Source organism: Cyclopterus lumpus, chromosome 21 (assembly GCF_009769545.1).
Source record: "Cyclopterus lumpus isolate fCycLum1 chromosome 21, fCycLum1.pri, whole genome shotgun sequence".
Lineage (NCBI taxonomy): Eukaryota > Metazoa > Chordata > Actinopteri > Perciformes > Cyclopteridae > Cyclopterus > Cyclopterus lumpus.
In genome coordinates this window covers 16,962,250-16,977,116 of record NC_046986.1, presented here as the reverse complement: position 1 = coordinate 16,977,116, position 14,867 = coordinate 16,962,250, and the positions used below count along the sequence as shown (strand labels likewise).

Below are 14,867 nucleotides of genomic sequence, written 5' to 3'. Positions count from 1 at the left end.
AAACAGCCCAAAAACAATGATAGACACCAAATCCTCTAATCTGTGTTAATTCTTCCAAAGTGTGAAAAAAACATCCTGGAACAGTAAATGTGTTGTGATTAAACTTTGATAATTAGAGACAGGGGGCCAAGGGAGATCCCAGAGTGATTATTATGGGATAGCTAAAGCCAGAGAAACAGGAGGAGAGTGGGCTGAAGTTCACTGAATACACCAGCACCAAATACACCAACTCTCACACAGAGACAGGCTGGAGGAGGCAGAAGATCCAAAGAGACAGCAAGAAAAGTTTGTAGTAAAAAATCCCCAAAATAACCTCTTTCTTTTTTTTTACTCATCTTTTTCTCCATATCCCTGTTTGCTGCCCATCCCATGGCTTTAAAATCCACCTATCTATCCATCCATGCATACATCCATGGACCCTGCCAACCACCCACCCACCCAGCCATCCATCCATCCATCCATCCATCCACCCATCAATCCGTTTTTTACCTGCAGTCCAGTTTCTCGATCTCAAAGTGTGGGTTGAAGTTGAGGACGATGCGTTGGGAGGACTCAGGTGCTGTGATGACCCAGCGACAGTTCTGGTGAGGTGGGTACTCCAGCGGGTAGCCGGGGGTGGTGATGTAGCCGGCATCGCTGGCATCTAAATAGCCACCGCATGGCTCAGGCACTGGATGGAGAGAGAGAGAGAGAGAGGGAGAGAGAGCAAAATCATTATCACTGTCTCACACAAAAGTCAAGTGAAAGCAGAATTTATTTTATGTTCTGCGGCCACTCAATCAGCTATTCCAGTGGGCCTCGTGTATGTAGAAGGTGGTCCTCGGAAATGTTCAACAATCAGAAGTGGGCTTTACGTTACAAAAGGTCCGCCTGCACTATATCACCTTGTGTAATATGGAAATCTCACTGTAAGATACTGAAAGTACTGAATGGTTTGATGAAAGTGTATGCTCAATATGTTCCATTGGTCAATTCACAAGTTTACACATCACACATTGATTTGTTTTTCCCAAAGTGATAAAATCAGACAAATGGATAGCAGAATATAAGGCAGACGTTTGAGGGAACTATTAGGGGGTGAAGAAATAAATGACTATCGAAAGACAGAATATTTTACTGCAAAAAAAGGCGCCATAGAAGAGCAATGAGATAAACCTCCAATAATAATGCTGTTGCTTATCACGACTGACCAGAAGCAAAGTCAACATTCTCTACAAACTCTTTCAAATGATTTACTTTCCTTACATATTTGTTCATTAAGCACGATTTCACACTTGGGGAAATGTTCAACGCTGATAAAATGCAGATAACAGTTGTGTTTGCAGAGACAGGATATGAGGAACAACGGGGAGTGTTGTCTATGTGGACGTAGTTGTGAAAGGTCGACTCAGCATCTCGATGTACAAAGAGTCTTTTCTGACCCATAAAGTCTGACACACACACACACACAGACACACACAGTGAGCGAGTCCTCCAGATGCCACAGCTACTGTCACAGAGCGGATCCACTTGTCAGCAGTCATAAGTCTGCGTGGTGTCACAAACAATGCTACTCATTCACTGCCGCAGATGTACCCCGACATTGACGGGGTAACTCATATATATCAGTGACACCCAACGGCATAACACACACACACACACACAACTCTACTGTATTACATCTATAGCATCTATTGTACACCCATGCTGGCTGCCCTGTTTGATTTACTGTTCAGACTTTGAACATGAGCTGAACTTCATCATTGTTTAACATCTGCACAACTCAAGTTAAATCATCATGGTGGATAGACTGAGAGCCATTTTTGTTAAGTACAAGCCCTTCCAATATAATGGTACAGCATGAGCCACCATCTGCCAGAAGGCCCTCAAGAACCAAGGTTGTTAGTATCCTCAAAAAACCCTGCGCCGATCTAATATAAGTATGTAATTTAAGCAATAATATAATGCCGGAGAAATTACTTATTTTAGACATATCTCAAGTGTAGATTTGGTAACGAGAGAAAACTAAAAACAAATGTGTTGTGGTATTTCCTTTGAAATTTGATAGAGAAATACTTTATCTGTAGAACTGCAAATGATGTACGTTTATATTCTTTTTATTATTCAACCTTGATTTTACCAGGATATTCCAATTGATTTTTAAAAAATCTCTTTCTGGAGGGAGTCCTGGACAAGACGGCAGCATAAACATAATTAAAACAAACAGAAAATGATGTCAGTGGTCAAATAGTCCATTATAATTATAATGTTGATCACATTTTGATGTGTAGCTCAAAAACCTTAAAAGCCCTTTCACCAAAGACAGTGCAGGTTTCGAGGCATGACGTACATTAGTTAACCGCAGCAGGTTGCGGCTACTCATAGTGTGAGGAGTCAGTAGAAAAAAAATAGCAGATACATTTTCAAACAAATATTTTGGCCTAATGATGGACCAGGTTATACTAATAAAAACAGCTATGAATGTCAGATCGTTTCCGCTTGCTGGGAAGAATTTGTCCGGTGAGAATAATTTCCTGTTGACGAAAGGAAAAAACAAACACACAAGCAAGCCTCTGACGGTCTGTATTTTTGTTTCAATCAGGGCTAAATGTCCTGATTGAAACAATAAACCTTCCTCATCCAAACATAGTGATAAAGAAACGGTGTGCAACATTTCGGTCTGTGCAGTATGACATTTATTTATTGCCACTGTGCTGAGTGGGGGTGACATCGCCAAGTCAAACCACTCAGCAGAACACCACAGATTTTAACACTATAAATAGAGCGGCTACTGTAAACCTACTCTGAGAAGAGTCACACATGCAAACATTAACACATACTGCATAAACACTTTATCAGACACCACATTTGAAACAAATTAAAAACAAGCATCTATAAGCTCTTCTTTTTTTAATCATGGCTGCATACATGTCCACCGACTGACACACACTCAAGAGTCAGGAAGGGAGGATTAGAGTGGAGGTCAATACACAGTACACAAAGTGATTGACACTTTGGCATCTATATCTGGTGTCTACATCACGCTGCCTGCAAGTAATTCATGACCACCGCTCTGTATCGCTCTGCCTCCTCCGTCCTGCTGTGAGCAACTAGTCGTTTCTATCTTCTGCTATCTGTTTCCAATCTCCCTGGTGACATACAGTAATACGGGAGTAGCGTTACACGGCCTATGTAACCCGGCCGGACGCATTTCATCTCAGCACCACCTGGATTAGTGTTTAACCACTCTGGAATCTCACAGCAGCATCAGCCAAACACCACTTTTAGCACACGGCGCAGCGGACTAGAATCTGGCGTATGCTGCGCCGATGCGAGGGGTAAACATCTCGGGTTGTTGAAGAAATGTCATTGGTTAATAAGCAAATTGGTTGGGGACTCATAATGCATACTTAGTTGTTGTTACTTAGTTGGGATAGGTCTGAAAATGAGAGGAGTGCAAATGTGTTTTCATTAGATTTAGTCCCCAGATGAAACTCTGAAAGAGACAGTGGGGGGGTCATTATTTCCTGGATAGACAGTAAAGGGGGGTGGACACAATAACATGCACACCTATACAAGCTATCCAGTAGAATGAAACATACATACATTTTTGATGACAGCACGTCACACAGATGTACACATCTATCCACATTATTCTCATATTTTCTGTTGATGAAATGTGGCTCAATGTCGGTGTCATGCTTTTCTTTTTTCTGTTTATGCAATTTCTTGACTAACTGCACGCTCCTCTCCTGTGTTCACCTCTGGCGTGCAGCCGGTAAAGACAACACCTGCAAGTGTCTGACGAATAAGGCTGGCGTGTTCGAGAGGCAGACGCTGTGTGTGCATGAAGGGTTGTGTCCGCTCTGCTTAGAGAGTCTATCAATCTCCAGACACACAACGTCCTTCAACGTTTATCACATCCAAACAGGGCAGGAAATGACACACACGGAGGTGATGAGTGCATGGATGACATCACATCCTAAACACACACACACACACACATAGGGGGTGGTGGGGGAGGGCAGCATACATTTTTTCTTGGTTAAGGTAAGGCAACAAAACAGAAGTAATGTTACTTAAGTACGAAAGTTAAGTAATAATTAAATCAACGTTGACCTCCGCCTTCACAGGGCGAGTCTGGTGTTTTTGGCTCCTCCCATCCACCACAGCCTCCTTACACAGGCTTTGTCGCTCTTTACACTCTGTCACCCGTACATATGAATTGCCGGAACAGAAGAGCCACTATCAACATTTCCTGTGTCTCAGTGTGTCCGTCCTACACAGAAAAAGCCACAAACTCTTTCCTCCTCTTGACCCCACACTCAACCACACCAGCATCTTCAGGGAGGTTGTATTTAGGGAACATATTCACCATAAAATGCACAAACACAAACCGCTGGACATCTCTTTGGCTTGGACGTCATTGAATTCAGACCACACACACACACGCACGTGTACGTGCACACGCTCACACTCACACAATAGAGCAGTAAACGGTGCTAAGCAGTCAAGCAGGGATATAAGACAGGTCACTGCATTATTTATGTCTCTCCACCACGTTTAGTATTGCATCCTGATAACACCTATTCAGCAACTTTTCCCTTCATGCGCATACCTCAACAGAGATGCATCCATACAGAAATGTAATAAAAACTTGCATGCGCAGCACAGAGGCACACAAATATCGCACACAGTCCCAAACAAGGAGAAAAACACGCACAGGCTTCCAGTTGGAACTGCTTTGAGAAATTTAACTAGATCCTTGTTTGTTGTCCCCAAATGCAAATTACCTGACCTTGTTTGTTTTTGTGTAGCTCTCTATCACAGATTAATTTTAAATCCAATTAGGGAGTCTGATCTGACTCGAAAGAGACACTTCTCAGCGTGTCGCAATCGATTTGGTAGTCTGTGAGAACTCTTCTGTTGGACCATACCGCATTCATTTTCATTGGCCAGAGTGCATAATGAAAGCATTAGTGGTTTAGTAAGTGTTTGTGTATGGAAGTGAGAATGCGTGTCTCACCCGGCTAACCAGAGAGCATTTGGGAAGCGGGGCTGTTGTTTGGCAGATCAGCTGATTGTCCATCAACACTTCAACACTGGCCCCAATACTCAAGACAGCACAGTGGGCCTCACATTCTCATTATTGTGACCTTGATGCAAACAGGTCCCTGCGTTTATCAATCAATATATACTCAATCTGCATCAAAGCCTGAGGTGTGTGTGTGTGTGTGGGGGGGGGGGGGGGTTATCCCCATTGATTTCTATGCAATTCTTACTATTCACAACGCATTTCCAGTAGGATGGATTCAGTTCGTGCTTCGTGAAGCACTCACAACACGCTGCAGGCGTTGTTACCTTAAACGGTAGAAAGAGATACATGTGTAGCTGTGTCTTTGGGGATGTGAGAAACACCGAAAATAACAGACTGAAATGTCTTCTTTGGATCACAACCAAAGAGCTTTTAGTCATTGAAACCTGGGGAACCTCAGGAATGGACAGACAGAGAAAGAGAAAGAAAGAAAGAAAGGAGGAAGCCGAGCAGGAGGAAAAAAAAGAAAGAAAGCGAGCACAATGCCAGAACATCTGTCTCTCATCATCTGAAAAGAGAAAGTCAGCAGCTCAGAAAAGCTCACTGGACAGAAAATACAACTCTCTCTCCCACACACACACACACACACACACACACACAGACTCACACAGACACAGACACACACAGACTTACACACACAGACTCACAAACAGGTGGGGTAGTGCTTTACTCCAGGTGCCCTGCATTAAGCCACAGTGGAAAAGTACAGCGAGAACAGAGATGTGTAAAACAGAGCCTGTGATGGCAGACGACTACAAAGAGTGATGAGAAAATGGAGAGAAGAGAGACAAGGACTCGTAAAAAAAAAAAGAAGCACGAGTGTTTGAAACATAAAAAAGAACTGATATGAGAAGAAGCTTCTCAACTCAAGCGAAGACAGAGAGGATCTACGGGGCTTTAGTAGGTAGAGAGGGAGAATATGACAGCAGATAAAGGAAGATACAGACAGAGATCAATAACAGAGACTAAGTGAAAAGCTAGCTGAAGGAGAACAGTGTGAGGAGGGGGACAAAGAAGAACAGTATAGAAGGAAGAGGTAGCGGTAATGGTAGAGTTTGACTGGAGAGCAAGAACAGCAGGTTAGATTAACTGGTTTTGGGGACATGTCCGGTCATGTCCACGGCTGCATGACCGATCAGCCAAAGCGGACCACTGAACTACCAACGGCTTCAACGTCCACACGTTTACTGTGATAAATGTTTTGTCATCAGAATAAATGGAAATGTGTGAAGACTTTGCACCATCCAACGAGTCCTACAAATAAAACGACACACAGGAGCATTTTCTGATCAGCCTGTGGGCAGAATGGCATCATCCGTCTGTGCCTTCCAAAACCATAACAAATGTCTGCTGAAAAATAAATCTGTTTTACGATGTGACAATGTGACACGTGTGAGGCCCGACCTCCTGCCTGCGCAGACTTTGTTCCTCTATAACAACCAACCCTCTGCTCCCGTCGCTGGTGGGCTTTGTGACTTGAGCGTAAACACATGTCATCTTGGGACACTTGATGAAGCAATGCTGTTGTTTTTTACTTGGGAAGACAGTCTCATAGTAAACTAATAATCACAGGAGCCTTTAAAGGGCATTACTATCTGTGTTTGATCGCCCCGTAGAGCAGAAGGGCCCCCCATCTTATCTGGTCCTTAATAATTACAGCTGACATTGTGTGCATACAGTCCTGTTCAAGTCTAGCTTAAATCATTCCATCGAACATGAGGTCAAGCGCTATGTTGTGTGTCATTTACAACTCTGTATGTTCATGCCTCAGTTTTTAGTGAACAGGGCCTTGCTGTAAAATTGGCTGTGTGCTCAGCCAATCTAGTCTGAGAAATTAAATAGACGTAAAGGACTCGTGGGTTCCAGGCACCCAAAGAAAAGTCTTCGTCATACTCGTATCTCATACAATACGAAAAGGCCTGTTGCAAACTGTTCTCTACATTTGTTATTTTATTCTGTCTCTCAACGCGTCTAATAGCGTAGCTAAGTCAGTGCCCCTATGTGTCTGGTAGCTTACCAGCGCAGAGAGGCACCCTTAAGTGTCGGTATGAGACACACTGGGCTTTCCACTAATTCCAATGTAAACCCAGCTGCGTAATTATTAGACGGTCAGAGCAACTGACGCACTATAAACAGCAAGAAAGTCAGCGTCGGGCGGCTGGGAGTGAGTAAACCACACACTGTGATTTTCACAAAGGAGACCGATTCATGTAACTTATTGCACTATTCATCACTAACGCCAGATATGTAACAAACATTGGTATTTTACATAACAAACATACTTATTCTAACACAAAGTTAAATGTTTTTTTGTTGCTGAAGTAAACCTACAAACTAACTAAAGTAACGGTTTATTTTGAGCAGAAACTTGAAGCATTGATGAATCTTCCAAGTTTTAGTTTGAAAAGGTTTACTCTGTGATTGACACCAAAGTCAAAATTCGGACCTTTACCAATATAATTATCATCCTAATAAACTAAAGAGTCAATTATGTAGAATTTGAGTTGATCAGTGGAATCTAAATTTTGTATATTCCTTTGAGCGATTGTGAAAGGAAAAGGAAAAAGCAGCCTAAATAAGCCTTTTAAGTTGCGTATGAATGAAGTCGATCTAACAAACCCCGTGAATGGATTTCAAACAGTCGAGCTTCATTCTCTTCCCGGGCAGAAAGAAAAAAGGATGAGAAAACACAGATTGAAAGAGTCAGCGAGAACAGACGAGAGTAAAAACACGGATGAAAAACGTAGAAAAAAAGATTTCCCACCGTGCAAAGTGGGCGAACAGAAGGTGAGGGAGGTTTCCTAATCGGAGCGAGGGAAAACACTCACAGAGGGAGGTGTGGAGAAAGAGACAGAGCGTCCTATTAAAGCAGAGGTGAGGTGCTATGAAAAGAGGAAAACAAGGGGATGATTCAGCGTGAAGGGAAGAAGGAAAACAACCTGTGGCCCGGCAGGCCACGGCTCTGGAGGGACCACTGAGGACACACAAGGCTCAGCTTACATGCACAAACAGTCTTATTTGTGCGGGAGACGGTTGTAAAAAAGCAGTGGGGACAGGCAAATGTCCCCATTTGAAAGATGCCCATGATCCCTCTTTCCCTCCGAGGACATTTGTTCGTCACAAGTGTACAAAAACAAGAACACACGCTGATCTGCCTTCCTCTCTAATTACTCCAGTCATTACCAATGGCCAATGAAGACACTAGAATAACAGTTTACTAATTACATGATAACTGTAATTAGAACATCCTGCTGGACCCACTAATTGTCCTTTCCCTTTTACAGGAGAGAGTGTGAGAGAAAGAGAGAGAGAGAGAGAGAGAGAGAGAGAGAGAGGGGGGGTGGGGGGGGGGAGAGAGAGAGAGGAAGAGTGCCAAAGGTTAATTTGCTTAATGTTTATTCGCTCACTGCAAACTAGGTTGTTGCCAGTGGACCGGCCCCTCTGTAGTTCAACCCCTATTATTCTAATGACGGGGAGGCTAATGTCTTCTCGTTGTGTTAAATGGAATGTATTTTCTTGAGGAAATTTCCCTCAAAAGGAGGAGGATGAGGTACACACACATCAGTCTGCATCACGAGATGAATGAGGATTACCCTTAATCCTGAAACCTGGTGGAAAACACCTGCTACCTGCAGGACCACTCAAATGAAATAAGTGTTGAAGACGGTCTGCCGCAGCTCAGCCTACTCAGGTGTCACGTACAAAACACTTCAATCTCACCATCGCCGTTTACTGATGTTTTCATTCGAGCTGGCTGCTATTCTTGAATATATATTCATGACCTCATTGTGAAAGAAACCGTCTGGTTTGTTCTATGGTCTCAATAAGTGGCCTCTGTTCCACACTAGTACTGAAAAAGGAATCCGGTATATATGACAAATAATCTTTTCATCTATAATGTCATTTAATTCTCAAGATAATCATTTAGAGAATTTGCTTTTTGCCTAAACTATATAATCAGGGTATTGTATTAATAATATGCTTTACCTCGGCTTTACCCCTGTGCTGTAGAAAAGGGAGGAATAAATCTGGTTTGGTTTACTGCAGGTGGCTCCACTCAACTACTTCTTCACACTCTGCTGCTTTCCTCTTATTTCACTAATGCCCTCTCATGCTCTCTCGCTTTCCCTCTCTCTCTTTGGCACGGCTACACGCTCACGATTCCTCGCTCTCTCTCTCTGTCTCTCTCTCCATCTTTCTCCTCCTCTCCATCTCGGCTCACTCGTTCTCTTTTCATCGCTCCCTTGTTTCATTGTGCAAGCCATATTGGTAAAGCGTTTCCTGGCCTTCTGTGTCAGCGAATTGTCGAACCAAATCTGATAATACTGCAGTGATTTAGAACAAACAATCATGAGAAACTATGACCAAATATGGGAAATGCAGAGACAAAGATGTACGGATGAGCTGATTTCAGAATTGCTTCCTTCTTTTTATAGTCCTAATATTGTTCATTCACTAGCTCAATTGTACTTAATCGAGTGATATATTTGCCTTTCTGAAGTATGCTTGCCAATCTTTAAATGCACTGAATAATTACCCATGGAAACACACAAGTACAGGGAATGGAACAAGTTGGGTTCTTATTAATAAAAAAAAAACAATATCTCTAATATTTCAGGCTAATAACAAATGTTTTCTAAAGTAATTACACTGCGTTACAGGCAGTTAGTCAATCCATTATGTCGTGAGCTAAAGCCGGGTACGACCCCACCGCGTGAACAAATGACATGCATGGTTTGTTTTATTGATGGTCAATTGAAGCTCACAAAGCATTATGACCTCCACCAATGTAACATTTCATGATTACAAGCCGGCCCCACAGCACCGGGTTGCATTAGATGTGGGACGAAGGCTGCAGGCTAAAATAACTAATGCATTAGGAAACCTGGTCTCAGTCAAGATGGTGGTCAACAAGGTGGTGGACACAAATGTATTTAATAGCACAAGTCTATATATATATATATATATATATATATATATATATATATATATATATATATATAGTGAAGTTGTTGAATGTTTTCCTCCAAAAGCTGGACAGTATATTTCTTCCCCTCTGTTTCCAACTGACTGTCAAAAACAGTCTTATGAACCAGTCCCGAGTGCATACCTGTGGGCCAGTCACCCCACTACTAGCTTCTCACACTGTGCATCGCAGTGAGCCTGTTTCCTCATCCAGCATATCTCAGCAGAGACAATATGGAGGCAGACAGCTGGTCTTGAGTGGCCAATTATGTCCGTTTATCTCCCTTGCAGGCACAGCTGTGATCAAACGGAATAAAGAAACCGGATCAAACAGCGAGGCTAAAAAAATCATTCTTCCGTTTCGTTCCCTCTGCCTGTTTCTGTCTCTGCTACTTCCTCCCCCTTTACTTCTATCCCTCCATATATATATATATATATATATATATATATATACACACTTCTCACTATGCTTGCCTTGCTCATATCTCCGGAGACAGCGGCACAGAGGCATCTGTGAAGGTTTACTGCTGAGGAAGCTTCATCCTGCACAGGCTGATGCTGAGCAAGTGTGTCTGGGTACACCTCAAAAGAGAGCTTGATCAAGTCCCCAGAACAAAATGAGGTATATTGTCAGAACTACTTGGTTATGGAAAGATTGATTTAAAAAAAAAAGCAGTGCTGACTGGTGGGAGGAGGTGGGAGAGAAACCAACCCGGTTTCTGCTGTTGAAGTTAATCTCTTTGCTTTTCCCCGGAGCACCACGACTTCCCTTTGGATTTTTGCTGTTCAATAAAACCTCACTCGTACTTCCTACTTTGATAGGAAATGTACGCAGAGTGACATTTTAAGCTGTTGATCAAATAAAAGGTTGTTACTGGTCTGGATAAGAAAGTCTTTGAAACGCTTCACATTTGACATCTAAACATGTTGAGGCCATATCAACTCATGTTCACAGCGCATATCTTAAAGAATGCCTCCACTGTTCACTCTGTATGCTGTTTTTCTCAAAAACAAATTTGACAGACGGGCCACTCAATCCAAGTCATGAGATCTGCAAAAAGCCCCCGGAAGGCTCCTGAATAAGCCCAAAATCAATAAAACCTAGAATGTAACCAACTTCTCCACAGCTGCCCTATATCTCAATTCCATCTTTTGTAAATTGTGTACACACACACACACATACACGCCCAAACACACGCACACACACACGCGCACACACGCACACACACACACACGCACACACACACACACACACATATGTATCTCAAAGCAGGAAGTGGGCCTTGAGCAGAGATTATAAAAAAATGATTCAAACATGTTATCAGTCGTTGTGTTGTTGTTGCATCAACACCTATGAGAAAACATTAGAGACTAAAGAGATTTTGTTTTGTGCTTACGAATCCATGAAAGGAAGGGGCGTCACATCATAAAGTAGTACAGCTCCATTAGTGTAAGCTACAGAGTCCTGGTTCCATGCACGCCTGCGGTCGGTCCACAGCAGGTAGTACTCCCTGACAAGGAGTCGCCTCGGTTAGGTTTGCTTTGAACTAAAAACACTAACATGACTTCTCCCTTCTGTGCAGCACAGACGCTCAGTGCCTAAAAGCAGTTTGCTGGTGTTCGCCGTGTGCGTAAAGATGGTTCGTGCACGCACACATCACGTTCAAAGACCTACGTTAAACGCATTAGAGCAGCGCAATGAGCGCGCGCCTTTGCCTTGCCACAATGCAGCTACAAACCCCATCGCGCGCACGGACTTGGGAAGTGCCAGCTAGAGCTCGGCAGCCTCGGACCTCCGCGCGTCTGGAGCGCCGGAGACTGGAGCGCCAATCAGATTCATCAGCTCTTCACAATAAGATGCCCAAAGGGTTGCCCTGTTGCCCGAAGCCGACGGCCTTCAGGGAAATATCTTCCAAGTAATGTAATAAGACTACATATCACAGTGAGATAAAAATTAAAAAAAACAAGCGCGATGAAGGCCCTCTTAATCCGGCTATGTTGCTCTCCTGAAGGTTTCTTCCCTTTTTTCCCCGTGAAAGTTTTTTGGGGAGTTTTTCCTGATCCGATGTGAGGTCCTGGGACAGAGAGGTCGTATATGTACAGATTGTAAAGCCCTCTGAGGCAAATTTGTAATTTGTGATTTGGGGCTGTACAAAATAAACTGAATTGAATTGAATTAACAGAAGATAAAATCAAGCCAAGACAATATCCCAGCGACCCTCAGTTGTTAATAAACTTGTTTTATGACGGAGTGAAAGCAGCAGCGGGACGCAGTCGTTGTTGGAAAGTCGTCCGCGTTAGAAACCACATCGAGCATTAACTCTGCATGGCGCAAATGTCTATTAGAAAATTAATTAAGTGTTGTGTTGGATAAAATAAAATACATATTTTATATAAATATTTATATTATAAATATTATGATTTAGTTTACGGTGATGATTAATTACATGTTGTTGACTTTCGGTTTACCTCTCCGCCTCTGGTGCCGCCGGAGCGGGATGGGTCAATGCCGGAGAGTTAGAATGAGACGTTTCCCTCTTCAGTGTCTGATTATCAGGGCATTATTTGACAAATGCGTTATGATTGCGTGTTCATTTTCACATTCATTACGCATTTTGGTTTGATGGGGAAAACACCACACTTGTCCTAAACAAAACACCACATCTCGAATGTGTTTCATAGACTCCATACTTGTGATGCGGATCGGGAAAAAGTTATCTTTAAAAAAAAAAGAAGAAAATAAGCGGTTTCATTTCCCATGTAACACCTACGTGTGACTGTGTGATCTGAGCGGGTAGAACAAGTGTCAAACTCACCTCCTTCCTCGGCTCTGACCGCTGAAGGCACGAGAACAGCCAGTAAACATCCACAAAGCCTTATGAATAAATCCATCTTTCCCCTCGGATGTGGATAAAAAACACCTCTTCTCTTCCTCTGTGGTTTTAGTCTGTACACCGGAGTCAACGCTGCAGTCCAGAGTCCTCTGTTCCTTTTCACAGTTATTTCTGTATTTGAAGCGCAACAGTGTTAGTGGCTAAAATCCTCCACAAATGCCAGATTGCGTCCACCGGGCTCTCCAAGAATATCGCCCTGGTTAAAGACTACTTGTTCTAGGAGAAGTGTGCTTCTTCTTCTTCTTAAAAAAAAAAAAAAACTTATTTGCGCAAATTGAGCTGATACCAGCGCAATATCTACTCTAAACACATCTTCAACGCCTCAAAATCCATCGCCCTGCGCGCAGTCGGCGGCACAGTGTCCCCCCTGGCAGTCACAGCGCGGGTGGGAATAAAAACCTCGCTGACAGACACGATCATGAATTTCAAACAAAGTAGAAATCACTGGTTGAAACCATCACAAACCAACAGAAGCATTTGCCGAAGACTTTCAAGTTTTGACAAAAAAAAACTCTTCGTCTCCATAAAATATCCGAAAATCTTTTGCTCTGGTCCTCTCTCCCGGTTGAGCGTTTACTTGGTAAAATCACATGGGATTAGGAAAGTAAAACAATATTGTCCCATCGATTATCCTCCTAATAAACTGTTTCGATAGCAGTCCGTTCTTGCGCAAAAGATAACACGAGATCTCTGAGAGGAGGCAGCTCCGGCGTGCGTGCGTAAAACTGATCGGGAGAAAATGAACGTGCAGCCTCTCCGCTCTCCTCCTACAAACTGTGTGTTTCTTCGCTGAAACACGCTCTTCTATGCCGACTGCTCTCTCTCTCTCTCTCTCTCTCTCTCGTTCCGGGCAGCTCCGGCAGTGCGCTCCTTCCCCTCTGATCTCCGCCGGGTTTGTGGCAGCGAGCAAGACTGCTCACTCAGTCCCCTGTCTCGGCGTGCGTGCACGCCATGCGCGCGAGCTTGTATCGGATTACAGTAGGCACCTCGGCCCGCCTCCCTCACTGATTAAAGAGCAGTTTCATCTCCCTCCCACTCTCTCTCTCTCTCCCCCCCTCTCTCTCTCTCTCTCTCTCTCTCTCCCTCTCTTTCTTTGCCTCACCCCCTCTTACCTTCCTATATCTTTAACACTCTCTCCCTCTATTTCATTATTATTATGATACCGCATGTCTCCCACTTTTCTCCCATTTGCTGCCACTGTCCTGTCCTCTATACTCTCTCCATGCCTCTTTTATTTCTCTCTTTTCTTCCTCTACCTTTTTCTGTAATATTATAGAGAACAGAGGGAGGTGGAAAAAGGAAAACCCGGGAAAGGAGAGACCCACAGCACATGAGCTTTAAATGGAACCTGGTGCTGGTTTACAGCATCACAGCGGAAACACAGACCAAGTGCAAACTGACACACTAATCTAAATGGAAAGGAATCCGATGAGCAACTTAGTTATTGATTATCTAAATGACTTCACTAATACTATGAAGATTAAAAACAGAATTTTATTTTCTGTGAAAAACTCGGAGTTACTTGTCATGCAGTTAAAGCTATTGGGCAATAATGGCTGAGCACTTGAATTCAAAAATGCACACACACCTTTGCGTGCACACACACACACAATCACACTTGTCTGCAGGACAAAGGGAAAAAAGCTGTTTACCAAGGGCACACGGGTCACTGGTGAATGGAATCTAAATAAGGGGAGAAAGACAGACAGCAACGCAGCGCTGACACACACTCGAAGAAATGGGGTTGAAGGGCAAATAGCCAAAGGGTCATTTAATTGGGGGGAAATGCATTTAAGTTGACTGAATTTTAATCTGAATTTCTGTACCCTTTAACACTTGTACTTTAAATCTGTAACATATTTCCCCCTCTCTTTCTCATTAGTATTATATAGGGAAGATGTCTGTGGGAGATGAGTTTTAGGGCCTGTTGGGAC

The 14,867-nt window shown here is 43.2% G+C and overlaps 1 protein-coding gene across 2 annotated transcripts in view; it reads right to left on the bottom strand.

Annotated features, from left to right (window-relative positions):
- LOC117750038 (neuropilin-2-like) overlaps positions 1 to 13,921 on the bottom strand; it is an 89,976-nt gene extending 76,055 nt beyond the window's left edge. Inside the window, exons 1-2 of one of the 2 annotated variants that reach the window (XM_034560886.1) lie at positions 12,856 to 13,921; positions 490 to 670 (exon numbers count right to left, since the gene is read on the bottom strand). In XM_034560886.1, coding sequence (XP_034416777.1) covers positions 490 to 670; positions 12,856 to 12,931 — 257 coding nt within the window. In that variant the 5' untranslated portion in view covers positions 12,932 to 13,921. The remainder of the gene's footprint in view (positions 1 to 489; positions 671 to 12,855) is intronic. The other variant, XM_034560885.1, reaches the window with a different exon arrangement.
- Positions 13,922 to 14,867: the final 946 nt, after the last annotated feature.